We start from the raw sequence: 14,730 nt of genomic DNA on the forward strand, positions 1-14,730 counted from the left end.
CTTTCGCCTGCTGCTTGTGTGATAGGAAGAATAAGGGATATTGCAGTTGGGAGAGGAGCTGCAGGGGAAGAAAGGAAGATAAATAATCACTTAAGGTCGTATTTATCTTCAGAGTAGTATCACCTGGCTTAGCATTGTCCAAAATTCATTAGTTCTTAGGCTGTAGGAGCCTGACAAAGTTAATATATTGGTTTCTTCTAGACAACTTTACCTTTCTTTCTTCACTTGAAGTTGCAGGCAGTGCTTCAGTCTGGGTGAGCCTTTGTCATTTCTTCCCCCCCTCCCTTGATTTAAAAACAGAATTAAGGCTGGGGCGGGTTTTGTCACTTACTGTATTAAATAGAGCCTCTCAGAGCAAATGAATCTAAACTTTAAAAACAAAGATAAAAATAATTTCTTTGTGTTTTAAATAGTAGCGTGGAGGGAGGGTGCTACCTTATATGCTAGCAAAATACAGTATGTTTGTCACGTTAGTCTTCAGTTAAAAAGTGTTAATTTTTCTTTTCAGCCAGCAGCTGCAACAGCTAGTGTTACTACAGTTACTGCTGTAAAGCCTTCGAGTACTGCAACACCTGTAAAACTTCCAGTTACAGGACCACCTGCACAAGCTATCTCCCAAAAGGCAGTCTCTGTGAAAGCAGAGGGCACAACAGTAGCACAGACCAGCGCTTCTACAGTAAGGGGAAAAAAAAAGTTTTTAATTAAAAATTAACATTCTCTATATTCATCAGAGGTTGGAGAGCCAATGCAACTTCTAACAGTCTTCTCTTTATTTCCACACTAGGAGATGATAGAGAATGTGAAGAAATGCAAGAATTTTCTTGCTACACTAATAAAACTGGCATCTAGTGGACCTCAGGCCCCTGAGATGGGGCAGAATGTGAAGAATCTGGTGCAAAATCTTTTGGTGAGACTTTTTTTTTTAAACAAAGTCTGCATCATTTGTATATTGCTTTTGACATTGACTTAATCATAGTTTTGTTCCTTGTCTTTTTTTTCTTCTTTTTAAACAGCTGAAGAGTTGGATTTGTGTCTGAGTACACCTGACCCTCTTTGAGTCTTACATTGTAACTCTTATTTTAACTGGATCCCATGCAGTATTTTTTTTGGTCCTCACATTCCTGTTTCATTTTATGCACACAGATAACTGACAGCAGGAGGAGCTGATAGCGTTAACACAGCTCCTGGGTCTGAGCTGCTTTTTTTTCCATGTTAGTGTAGTTTTGAGTCCTCAATGGCAAGAGTATTACCACGGAGGCTGCAGTGCAGTGCTAAGTCCATACTACTGCTTTACTCCAAGACAGAACTGACTTACAGGTTGACGGTGAAGCTCCAGGGGAACAAGCATGACATTATCTATCTCTTTAGACAGTGGGATGGGGAAAATAACGTGGGGACTGCCAACCTCTCCCTCTCCTTGCAGGTGGCTTCCGTATGCTGCTTTGTGCTGTACCCCAGCACAGCTGGGTTTTCCTGGTAACGATTTCTCGTGCCACTTCTTGTCTTGGCAGTTGACCGCTGCTGCTGTTTTGTTGTTCCACCATAGCAGAAGGCTGTGGGCTGGTGGAGGGGGATGGCTTTGCTAGTGGTACCAAAGGAATTTTCAGTCTAGAAAAGCGTGGTGTAGACAGAGGTGTAATTTCAGAGAGCAGATTGTTAGAAGATGCAGCCTTGCAAAAATTGATTCCTCTGCCTTTGTATCCCTGCTGGACTATACACCTTGCTTCTGTAGGAAAATACTAGAGTTGTTGCTTCTTGTGCTTACAGTACTTTTATTTATTTATTTACTTTAAGAACAGTGGTTACCAGACATTAATACATCAGTAACTGTGCACTTGTTTGCTTGTTGTAGTATTTTAAAAATGCTGCTCTTCTGCCATTCAGTATGTGTACATGATTTAAATGCAGAGTAAATTAATGTTTCGTATGTATGAGGAAAACGAGTAAATGGCAGCTGTGAAGTAAAATGGCCCTTAAGGCAGCATCTCATGAAGTGGGGTGTCAAGTGCCTTGTATGCACTGAGATGTAGCATACCAAATCACTGCATCTGTATCTGTGAGACCTCAGTGACCTGTATGCGCAGCTCAGTGAGACCTAACAGGCAGCAGATCAAATGACTGAATAGGAGAGCATTTATATAGAGTTTGCCTGTGAATATACAGTCCTTACAAGTCCTGCACTGGTCATGTAGCCCCTTGGAACGGTTGTTCCAAAGGAGAATATGGGTGAGACAAGCAGTTTCTCTGCAGAGGCAGAGATTGGTGCTGGGGTCCCTCTTCCTTGTGTGTCTGTACCTTCTTGGAGCAGGCAATGTTCTCCATGTCTCTGTGGCAGGGTCTCACCTTGGAGGGTGAGAAAGGGCAGCAGTGTCTGGGGCTACCCACCACCTTGGCTCCGTTGTGGTGGCACTGAAGTAGTGAGTGAGGGGTCTCAGAAGTCTGCTGGTCTCAGAAGTCTGCTGCAGCTTCCTCACCCTCCCAGGCCCTTGAGTCTGGTGTTTGTGTTGGGGCAGAGCCGAAAGCATTGAGAAAGGAGACTGTACTCTACAAGCCAGAGGGCTGTTACAGCAGTGGTATGTGGAAGTGATGTTCTCATGTTCAACTTCTCCTGCTTCTGAAAGACATGTGAAGTGCTCTGCTTTATTGTGCTATGTATGCATTAGACTAGAATTGTCTTGCAAAAACTGCTGAGTTGTCTTTTGTCTCTGGTCCCTTTCAATTGATCTTTATGCAGATAAACTACCTTTACAGAAAAAAAAAAAAGTACTTGTAGTCGATTTTACATATCTCTGCATGACAATGAGGTACTCAAAAGGATCAGTGCTACTTATAAACTTGTTTCTATCAGTTCATTTCAGTGAATGGACGTTTGAACAAGTATCCTTAAGTGTGTTAACTGCCTGTAGTTGAAGAAAGTAATTAAATTTGATAATACTATATCTAAATTATAACATCATTCTATCTTAAAACCTTTTGTTTAACAATACAGCAGGAGAAAAGCATTTGAGTACTGAAATTGAACAATTACATGGTAATGTAAATTTCCACGAATTTTTGATACATCTGGGGAAAAAATATGGTAGATTCATAGTTATAACTTACCATTGTAATTATACTTTCCTCTTAGGAAGCAAAAATTGAACCAGAAGAATTTACAAAAAAGCTATATATAGAGCTCAAGTCGTCTCCACAACCGTATTTAGTTCCTTTTCTCAAGGTAAGTGTCTGATTGTGGATATATAGTATTTAATGAGGGGAGGCAGGAGGACCAGGAAAGGAAAGGAAAGAATCAGAGCATTCAGATAGGTACTTACTCAGGTCAGTTGAGGAAATGGTGCTTAACCTAGCCCTGTTGCTCTTGGAAAGACATTTTGGGGGGAGGAGGGATTTCAGAGGAGTAAGTTATGCTGTGTTCTTAAATTGGAGAATAATGACCCTCTAGTTGTTAGTGGAGACTAAAGTTTTGCAAGCTGGTGCACCTACAGTAGAGCAGCTATACTAAGGTGACCTCTTACTTTCTTATCAAAACTGTAGCTCTTCTGAGTTCTAATACAGAAGACTGACAGCAGTAGCTGTGCACAGTTTATGCAATATGTAAGCTCAAAGAATCTACATAAAGCTAGTCATGTCTACTGGTTTGTGTTTAACTGGAGGCAGAAAAAACACCCACCCCTTTCTCCAGAAAGGGTCTGACAGGACTACTGCAGCTTAGGAAAAGTAACCCAGGACAACTCTACCTCCATTCAAGCAAATAATCACATAAATTAAAAAAAAAAAAAAAAAAAAAAAAGGCTCTCAACACTTTTAATCATATGGTAGAATGGTATTAACAAAATAAAAATGAACATCTTTATTGTACAGCAAGCATTAAATCCCGGTGAAAACATGGAAAACTTGGTTACATTTACTTAATTGCAGTGTGCACGTATTCTTAGGCTTGATAGATCTGTACTTTTCCTTGGCATTCATTATAGGCATGGTGGAGAATCAAAGAAGAATAGTTAAGTGGTAAAGCTGGGACAGAGGTTTTCTGGAGTTTGTCCTCTTCCTTAGTATTTGACAGCACATTTAACAATGCATGTGATAATATTGATATTACTTTAGATGCTTGGTGTTAATCTGTTCAAGTGTGAGATAAATATTTTTGTTACAATGGCAGCCTTTAAATGCTTTGCTAGCAAGTGTGCCGTGAGTCTAGAAGACTACAGTCATCTCTGCAGGGCTTGATATAAAATTTTTATATTGGTCATTTATTCTCTGTTTAATTCCTTGGAGGCTTCTTAAATACCCTTGCAAAAGCTAGAAAAAGGAACAGCTTGAGTATGGGCTTTCCTGCGTCCAGCGCAGCTCTGGGTGCAGAAGGACCGGGCTGTGAGTGTAGGGTCTGTGTGACTGGCAGAGGTTTCCTGTGAGCTGTGTGGAGTCTTAGCAGAGCTCTACTAACTCCCAGGGCGAGTTTGGCTTCTGAAGTGGCGTAGCTCCTTTCTGCAGGGCTCTGGCTGATGAACCCCCTGGACGTGGGCTGGCTGCGCTTGCGTGGGACCACCTTGAGTGCTGCTGTGCTGTGTTCCCGAAACAGCACAGGTGAACCTCAGTAGCTCTGCCCAGACCCAGCCTAAATCTGGCACAGCTAGACCTTGTCCAGGGCTGATGAGCCCCGATAGCCCCGGACTAGCTCATGCGGAGGAGCCAAGGGGTGGCTGCATTGTACTTGCCAATGCTTCCACTCTGTCGGGTCCCCCAAGGGTTTATTATTTATTAGCTCAAGCACAGCGCTGTCCTCATGCACTTGCAGGAGTGCTCAGCCTGAGTTAATAAGCCATCCCACAATGTGGAGAGCTGCTACACTTGGTGCACAGACCTTGATGCAGTTCCACAGGAGTTAAGTTGGGTTCATCAGCATGGGTCAGGAGTGAAGTTGGGTCATCAGCTGTTGCATGTTTCTCCTGCAACATGCTGCCAGGTACTGGTAATCATCTAAGTTTTTCTGTTTTGGGCAGTATCCGTACCCCATAGTCCTTGACAAGGTGCTCTCTCCCTGTTGCACACTATATTAACAAAGAAATACTGTGACTTCAGAATCGTTTTTAGACATTGTCATGGTCAGTTAGCTGACTTTGTAGTGTTACCCATCCTTTAAAATGTCTTGCACCCTGATTGCTTTTTTCTGAAATACCTTAAGGATGTTACACACACCAGTTAGGTCTGTCCTCTAACTCTTGAGCAGCTGTGACAAGACTGAGTGCCAAATGGAAGCTGACTTTAGGAGCACTTCTCTAAGGTGCTACAAGGACTGGTGCAGGCCTTGTTCGCGGGGGAAATGCTTGCAGCTCAAGTCTGGAAAAAAATGTGATACGGCTTGTTGCCAATTCACTTTTAGCTAGTGAAGTGGAATTGTAGGGAGGACTCTCTGGAGTTGTCTCTTATCTTTGAGCTGCAGGTCTTTGATGAAGTTGTTGCACATGTTTTGTCTGTTCCAGTAAGTGGAAAAGTACAGTGACTTTGGCTGTGAAGCCTGCTTGATTTTCAAATCTGTGCTGAGTGCTTTTGGTAGATTGCATTAGGAGCATGAGGAAAGCTGAGCAGCCTTTTAAAAGAAAAGGAAGTGAATGTTAAAGATAGGTATACTGCAGAAGGTCCAGATGTGCAAACAATTTGTTCACTTGGTATATTAGCATGTGAGACGTTCCTTTTGCATGAAACCCAGAGCAGTAGCTCTGTGCTGGAGACTCTTAAAAACTTCAAAAACTGTCAAGGGGGGAAAAAAGGGGTTTGAGCATATACAGGTAGCTGCAGAACTGATTTCCCCTGGTTCTGAGCCATAACAGGTTGTACATAGTCAAGGAGGAAAATCTGTAGAGGGCTTGAAGATTATTCTGTCCATTAACCTTCTCAAACACAGCTGTAGTAAAAAATGAGATGTTGCCAGGTACCTTTACTGATGTTGCCTGTTGCAGAGAACTATCTGGCTTAAGTTGTGCTGCTGCAGCTATACAGACATTCTTAAAGTGGTATCCCCCCCTAGTGTAGATACAGCTGTATTGGTATAGAAGTGCTCATATCTTCAGAGCTTGTTTCTGACTTTATTGGATAATTTGTAGTTCTCTGTCAGACAGGCTCTGTGGAATAAACACAGCTGTTACAATATAGCAGGGATTTTTGGCAAAACAAAGTTTTTTTGATGTAGTAAAGCAGTTAAAATGGTCTTACTCTGAAACATAAATTCCAAATTGAAAAATCTAAACAGAAGAATGAAGTTATGGGTGAGTTTCCCTATAGATGGGATTTGCTATGTGCAGTGAAGCTATGGTGACTGTTGACCTTTGCTCAGCCTGTGCTGGTGATTCTTATGGTCTTCACTGAGCAGTATCGTCATTAATTTAAGGGTGTCTGAATTCCAGCAAAACTTGTTTGAAATAAACAATTTATTATCTCATGAAAAACTAAATTGGAAGAGGACTCAGTTGCTAATGTATCAGTATTGTGGAAGACTCTGCTGATGTTACGTCCAGTGTTTTTTCGTTTTTCTTCTAGAAAAGCATGCTTGCCCTACGGCAGCTAATGCCCAATGCCCAGAGCTTTATCCAGCAGTGTATGCAGCAGCAAGTTCCAACCCAAGAAGCTGTTTTGACTTGTACCTCTGCAGCACCAGCTCCTTCGATAGCAGTGGCAACCTCAGCTGGAGCAACAACTTCTATTCCAGTTATAAAACCAGTGTCTGCCTCTGTAACAGTCACAGCCCGTCCGGTTATAAAACCAGTCCTTGCCAGCACATCAGGTTCTGTGCAGACCGTGAAGCCTGTTTCTTCCTCTGCAGTGGTGACAGCATCTCTTCGGCCTGCAGCTTCGGCCCTCACCACGACAACAGCAACATCAGGGCAGGCTGCTGTCCAAACTGTCAAGCCGGTCTTCACCTCCGCAGTAGCGACGTCCTCTCTCCAGTCTGCAAAGCCAGTGCTGGTCTCTACAGCAGCATCTTCAGCAAAAGCCCCTCTCCAGCCTTCTCTGAAACCAGCCATTGGAACCCCAATCAGTATTAAAATCTCACAGCCGAACTCCGTCGTTGCGCAGTCAGTGGGTACTCAGCAGGTGGTTAAAGTGAAACAGTTGGTAAGATGAATTTCTCTGCTTCTGTCTAACTGGGCTTCTTTACTTTGACTCTTACAGTTTTGTAAAGAGGATATCAATTTGGATCTTGTCTAGTTATGTTTGTCATAGTTTAGGGATATTGAGCCCTTGCTGAAAAGGTGAATCTAAAGCCAAGCTGTAAGCTTGGTCTCTTGCAAGATGTGCTGACCACCATTCCACCAGACTGAACATCCAGCTTGAGGCACAAGGGATATGAGTTCTGACCCCTGCTATGAGTGCAGCCAAGCTAGGTTGGCATCTGAAAGAAAAGGCAGGAAATGCTAGTGTCAGAAATTGCTGACGGGATGCTTACGTTAATTACTATGAGATGCCCTGTTAGGGCTGTGCATCAGCTAGCCACCAGGGATTCCAGTCTCTCTACCTTGGTAGTTCCTACCCTGGATACTTTGCAGGCACAGGTGGCTTGATGATGTTTAGTGATATGTTAACTGAAACGTACATACTAGCTCAAGGAGCTTCTCAGAGCAGAGTTCTGACCTCCAAATTTACAAAGACATTAATTATGAAGTCATCCAGAAGTGAGCTTTTTCTATCAGGCCTCCTTAGCTAACAAATTCCAGGAGGAATAAATGTCTTGTTAAAACAATACCCTCAAAAGCAATGTGTTAACTTTTTTTTTCTTGGCACAGGTTAACTTCTTGCTAATGTTAATGCTAAATACCAACAAACTGTGGATCGCAGGTATACCCAAAAGCGCAATGTTGTGAAAGACATTAGGTTTGGTTTATGGGTGTTTGAGATACTGAGTAGTGTGCTAACTGGTCCACCTGTATGTAATGTTCTCATTTTTTTGAGAGAGAACAGTCTCAATTCTTGCATAGGGCTTCCTTGTAAAGATTTTTTTTTTTCTTTAAAAAGAGGAGAAAACATTAGACTTCCTAGGAAGCTAGATTTACTTTCCACAGGTATAGTAGGGCATCTAGTGTGTGAATTTCCTCTGTGGTTTTTTTATTGTGTATACTCGATTTAACAGTATTCAGACCCCTAAAATGTTTTGCTTTTTAAATTTTCTTCCTTTCAAATGCATAAGGTGGATGTAATAACAAGAATCCTGCATTCTAAATAAAGACCTCATGCTACCAGATTCTCACCTTTCCAGGCTTGCTTAAAAAGAACAAAGCACTCAACTATATGGACGGGATGGGGGATCCTTTTTATGAGTGGGTTTGTTTTAAAAAAACAACCCCTCCCCCAAACCAACCAACCAACCAAAACCCCAAACAGTTATCAAGCATATGCACTGACAGTCTTCGATAGTAGTAGCTAAAGCCAAATTGGAAAAGGAGTTGGTACCCTTACTGTCTTTGAGGACTAAATTTGAAATTCCAGCCAGAAGAAAATGAGGGCTTCTTAGGTTGTACAAGGGCTGGAGAGCAGTTTGTTGGCTACACAGCAAGTCATGTAATCCAGGGGAAAGGTTGACCATCTGTACAAATAGACGAGGAAGCCTAACTCTACACTGGGGAGTCAAAACACTTCTTGAATATGATATTGGGGAACTCAAGAAATTACTTCTGCCTCCTCCGCTACTGCAGTGTGGCAGCCTATTGCAATTGTGGTTCTTCATTGTGCCTTACATTGAATTTCATACAAAACATGTTTTTATCCTCGTTTGGGTAGATCACAGGCACAGTGACTAAAATACTTGCTCTTCAAAATACCTGTTTAATTTTGGTCTTGGATATAGTCGAAGGGCTGAGATGACCACTTTGCAGCTTAGCCATATCAGGAGCTTGTATTTGTTCAGACAACCTATTAGCCCAAAGAGTGAGTTAGTAGAAGCAGTTGCATCTTTTAGGGCTTCCCTGATGCCTTTCCTTGAAAGGACAGAGGGTCTGTTTCCTCCCACAAGAAAACAAATCTGGATCTCCCCTCCCTGAACAGAAGGGTCCTGCTGCCAGCTGAAAGGAAGCACACGCCAGCTGTGCAAATCTGTCCGTACAATGCTGCCAGCAATTTCTTTCCCTTCCAGCCCGCAGGGTTGTCTGATGCCACACACTCCCTCTGCATGCCCATTTCTAATTTAGGTCTCTTGTGCTTGAGGAATGTAAAGCGAACTTTCATGTGCCAGCTCCGTTGTAATGTTGGTGGTGCTTAAGAATGCAGCACTGCAGTATTTTAGTATCAACATTGTGACCAGAGTGATGCAACATGTAACTTTTGTTTCTGTAGCATGATTATTGGAAGTCTGGGTTTGTATGCTGGACACCCAGGGACCTGTTCTTCTGGGATGCTGTTGGGATTGATCGATCGCATGCCTGTGCTGTGAGAGTTGTACATTTGGAAGGGTTCCCTCCTGGTGACTTTCTTAGCACAGCCTCATTTAAGGGCAAAGAAGTTTCATCTTGGAAATAAAGCTTGTGTTGCTGTAGTATTGCTTTATCTCTTGTTAAAGCACAATAAATGAGAATTTACATTACCAGCTGCTGGCCTCCAATGGTGAGAAAGCTGCTGTGAGACTACAACTTCATGTTAGGCATAAAGAGCAGCAGTTTAATGGTGTAGTCCCTGCAATTACCAGTGAGACGCGCTCCCTGGACATTGCTAATGGTTGAAGCAAGTAGTGAAGTGCTTGTGCTGTTCCAACTACTTGTTCTTAGTGAGTTGTTAGTGTCGAGTCCCCTCAGACCTGATCTTTCTTGAACAGAGTCTTCTCCATTATTTTTCAAGAGTTTTTTGTCCTGGATGTATGCTTTCGCATTCAGCTGGTGAGGCTTCCTTCGTGAAGCAATACTGCTTGTAGTGTGTGATGGTATCTCAACATGTCTCTGCTGATCTCTGAACTTTGCTTTATGAATGTAAAATAGGTTCAAATAAGGCTAATCAAAGTCTCTCTCAGGCAGCTGTCTATGCTGTCAGCTGGATGTTGCATTGCATTTTTTTTTTTTTTTTTTCTTGAGAGTGTTGGTGCTTTTTATTCTGATGTCTCTGTCAACCTACTTAACGGGGCACAAAGGAACAGTCCTTTTTCTTCATTACTTCTGGCTGCTAAACTGAAGAAAAGAGACAGTAACTCTTTCTCACAGATATTACCTATTTTTGTAATACTACTTTCTGGCATTAGATCCTTGCTGAAATTTCTAGGATTATTGCCCTTTCCTGTTGCAAGTCCCAAGGACTTCCAGCTTTTGTTAGTCTAGCAGCTAGAATGGCAAACAGAAAATCAGCTTTACTGCCAACACATCCTTTCTGTTTCTCATTGATCTAGTCTCCTTGGTTACTTGACTTATTTCCCAGTCTCCATCTAAACTATTGATTTAACATTGCCTATCTCTGTTCTTTTGTCTGCCATACCTTAATCTTGAATTCTTACATTTCCTCCTGTGCTGTGTTTTGCATGCTGAAGATGATTCTCGCTGGTGGTAGGAAGGATCTCTAGGTGTGTGGGTGCTGGTGTGGAGCCTGTGAGTAGTTTGTCCAGGCTTGTCGGTGGCTCAGTGATTATCTGAACACATAAATGATGCTGTTAACGTTATTTGCAACTTCCAGTGTATGGAAACTGGATCTTCCAGAAAGATTGAACTGCACTTTGGTAAAAGCACACAGAAGTAAATGTTAGTGTCTGCACTACTTCATGAGGAAGTGCTGCATGTGTGAGCCTTGACTCTGTCCACACTCTGTCCCTCTACTCGTGTGGTTCTTTTCTCTTATGGGTCTTAGGTTTCTTCTCAAGAACTGGTTTTCAGACACCACCTTCAGCTCAGTTATTCTATGTTACTGCTGCTGTGCCAAACCATGATGCTATGAATATGGGAGATGGGTGAGGTGTATCTTGACTATTTGATACACAGAATACCTCTTTTTGTGAATGCGTGGTGCTTATGCTGATGATGTTTACTGATAAATCTGAAGCTAGATGACAGAAGGAGACAGCCTAATTTCTGAAGTATAATAAATGTCAATTCTTTAATTAAACCTGTACAGTGTTGCTGTACAAGCACTCTTTAGACTTTCTGTAGTTAGAATAAAAGATGTAGAGGAGAAAAAGTGGTTTCTTGACCCTGAAAATTCCTTTGTATTAGGTTTTTGCTGCTAAAAAACTAGATTTAGTCTGAAGATGTTGATAATTTTATGCTTTGGTAGAAGCACATCTTTCTACTACTTGTAATCAAGAACTTTTCCAAAGGATGTATCAAAAGCTGCAGACCACATTCTGCTAGCTAGGAGGCTTAGAAATGAGGCTTTTAGGGATGCTGCAATTTTATTACTTTCTTGCATTTTAACAGCTGCCCTTGAAGAGGAAGAATTAGTATTTATGGGCTGTGCCTGTAGGTCTGTGTTGTGATGACATCCTGCTGTCTGGTTTTGTTTCTTTCAAGAGCCTCTTTAAACAAAACTATCAATCCCCTTCCTTTTTACCCTTCAGCAGTGTACTGATGTCTTTGTGTAGAGGCTCTACTCACTATAGGTGTTGCTAGTTAGTACTTCATGTTCCTGCTAACTGATGTGTTCAGTGTACTTTTGCTTAACATTTTGAAACGCAGCATCTCAATTTACGGTCGATGTTGCATCTCCAAAAATTCATTAGTAAATTTATAGTGTATACTCTTTAATTCTTGACAGGAAAAGGATTTCATGCAAGACTTCTGACTGTTTTGGTGTTCTCTCTTTAACTAGGTGTATGTGATACCTACTCTTTTGAACTTAATGGCAAGCAGACTCAATACTCAATTGTTAGTCTCTTAAGCAAGACTTACGGAGAGGAAAGCCTCTTAGTGTAATGGATTGTATAAGACTCAGTGAAACTCTAATATGGTTATAGAGAGTAGGGGTGAAGTGTCTGTTAGAGCTCACTGAATGAGCTGGAGCTTAAAGCTCACCACCAGTTGTTAAGATTTCTTGTCATGAAGTAAAAAAAAAAAAAACCAAAACAAAACAACACACAAAAAAAAAGTGAGGTTTTTCTGAGCATGCTGTTTCATTTGAACTGAAAGCTAGACACACATGCATGCCCAGGGGCACTTCTGGCTAAATGAACACGTTGATACTATTTACTTCTCTGTATGTTTAGCTCTTCTTGCTCTTGATATTGGATATTCCACTTCCAGGTGGTCCAACAACCATCAGGAACCATTGTAAAGCAAGTATCCACACTCCCGCAACCTTCAACACTGACCCTACAGACATCTGCTGGGGAAAGGATGCCGCTGAATACACTTGTTCAAACTAACCAGTTTCCTGCAGGTAAAGTGGAATCTCTCTAATGGAGAAGGGAGAGGACTGCTGAGGTACAGAAATAAGTGCAGGCTGTTGGTAGATTTTAGGAATGTAAGAAGGTGGTTGTCTATTGGGAGCAACCAGCTCTGTGCAGTAAGTTGAACATCTTTACTGTCTGCTTGGAATTCTGATGAGAAACTCAGTGCCATGTCTACTTCTGGCATCTGTTAAAAGCATGTGAATCAAACAATTTGTACTTGCTGAAATACTGTGAGTAAGCTCCTTGCAGTGCACTTCCTTTAAACCATGACGCTTTTGAGAGTCGTTTCATGAGACTTTGCTTTTTCCTTCAACAGATCCAGGTTGACACATAAGATGAGTTTGTCTCAGCCAGCCAGTTTTCACTAAAACCTTTCACTGCTCAGCACAGAGGAGGATGTTTGCTGAGAGCGTGTACGGTTTTTGGTCATACAGAACATGTAGAGTGTAAGACTCCAGAGTGTCTGGTTTTCCAATGGACCTAGTTAGTTGCTATTGAGTCTGCAGTAGCCTTTGCTAGAAGTATGAACTGGTTAAACATTTGTCTTAGCATTTTGCTTTCTACTATGGCATGTTCTTTGTTTTGTTTTAGGTTCCATTCTGAAACAAATTACCCTGCCAGGAAATAAAATTTTGTCGCTTCAAGCATCTCCTGTTCAGAAAGCTAAAATAAAAGAGAATGGAGCAACATCCTTCAGGTAAAAATAAAGAATATCAGAAGTTTACTATAGGAAGGAACAAAAGGAACAGACAGCAAGCATAGAGGTGGGAATGGAGCCCAAATGAAAGCAACTTTCTTTAGAAACTTGTTTATGATAGGTGTTTTTCACTTTATAATACTAATTGGCAAGGGGGAACCTAAAAAATTTTGACGTCGTAGCAGATGTTAATTATTCTTAATGAAAGAAAACTGTCCTGATGAAGTTGGATTTTCATCAGTATTACAAGAGTGTAATGATATAAACAGTGTACATCAGTAAGTATCAGTTTTTCACTTGTAGAGGAGGCAGATTGATCTCTCCATCCTGTGAGTACTATTAACTAATGTAAAGCAAAGTTACCTTGTACTAAAAGCTCTCCATAGGGTTAAAGCAGATATAACCTCTGTTTTTTACAGATGGCCGGATAGCATTGAATTGTTTCTTGGACTGGCTGGTAACCTGTCTAAGGCTCTGTGCTGTATTTTGAAATTTTTTATTAGCTCCTCTGACAAGCTTGTTCCTGTATGTAGAGGTGAAAGTCTTTGACTACACCTCTTAATTATGACTTCTGGCATATTCTCTAGGCCTTTAAATTATAAGAGTGCTTACAGCTTTTAGTTCTGGTAACATTAACTTTCTGAAAGCAGAAATTATTTTTGTAGCTCTGAAATGTAATGTTAGAGCAGAGGTACAGGCTGCCATAAGCATTACTGGTCTTACGAGTTTAAAGCTAGCTTGAAGTTGCTCTTGCAGGGATAAAAGCAGATATGACACATTTGTCTTGTTGACCAGTTGACTTCTCATCTCTTGAAAGCTACAGCTTTGTGTGCACTGATACAGACAGAGAGCTGTTGTTGCTTACAGTAACATACAGTATACAATGAACACTTAAAACACTGGTAGCCAGAAGTTGAAATGAAAAGCTGATGTTAAAGCAATAGCTCTGTTCAGCTGTCTCAAGCTCGTATGAAATATACTTCAGATTATAATCTGGGATGTAATTTTGGGTAATGATGTTTGGGAAAAAAAATCACTTCATAAATAACAATTCTATTTAAAAAAACAACAAACAAATGAACTCCTACCAAAAAAATAGAAACAATTATTTTTTTTCTGTCATCTTCCAATTGGAGTGTATCAACTGTGTTACATGAAAAAGCTTGAATTCTTGAAGTTCCTTCCCTGAATCGTTAAATTCTTAGCACAGGAAAAACTCTGCTTCTGCACTGTGGTCTGACATGGATTTCTCTTCTTGCTTTTGGATTATGATTTTCAGAGTATCTTAAGTCCATGACAATTCAGATTTGAAATCTCTAGCTCACCTTAAATTTTTCCAGTAAGTCTCTTGTTTCTGAAGAATTTGTCTTTGGATACACACCTGGTGCTTCTTTGCAATGCTATAACTAAACTTTCCAATTTTTAAAAACTACGTATGAGAATCCTGATATACCTGAACCTGGGCAGCATGTACCTGAACTTTTGGCTTCCCTCAGTCAAGTATCTGTGTTCTCTGAGCACGTCTGGCACCACATAGTGTTAATCTGGCCTGGGCAGTAGATGTTCCCCAGTAAGCTGTGAAGTGGTTTGCTCTCTTCTGTCCTGACTTTCAGTATTCCCAGCACAGCTATTCTTTGTGACCTGTGATCCATCAACTGCTGATCATGTGTGAGACAGAGAGAAGCAC

The 14,730-nt window shown here is 41.2% G+C and overlaps 1 protein-coding gene across 2 annotated transcripts in view; it reads left to right on the forward strand.

Moving 5' to 3' along the window:
• Window positions 1–14,730, forward strand: part of TAF4B (TATA-box binding protein associated factor 4b) — a 75,130-nt gene that overhangs the window by 20,670 nt on the left and 39,730 nt on the right. For both annotated transcript variants that reach the window (XM_069779206.1, XM_069779207.1), the window contains exons 4-9: window positions 509–676; window positions 785–907; window positions 3,128–3,217; window positions 6,535–7,110; window positions 12,198–12,333; window positions 12,938–13,043. In XM_069779206.1, the coding sequence (XP_069635307.1) occupies window positions 509–676; window positions 785–907; window positions 3,128–3,217; window positions 6,535–7,110; window positions 12,198–12,333; window positions 12,938–13,043 (1,199 nt within the window). The remainder of the gene's footprint in view (window positions 1–508; window positions 677–784; window positions 908–3,127; window positions 3,218–6,534; window positions 7,111–12,197; window positions 12,334–12,937; window positions 13,044–14,730) is intronic.

The sequence above is a fragment of the Haliaeetus albicilla genome, chromosome 3 (genome assembly GCF_947461875.1).
Source record: "Haliaeetus albicilla chromosome 3, bHalAlb1.1, whole genome shotgun sequence".
Lineage (NCBI taxonomy): Eukaryota > Metazoa > Chordata > Aves > Accipitriformes > Accipitridae > Haliaeetus > Haliaeetus albicilla.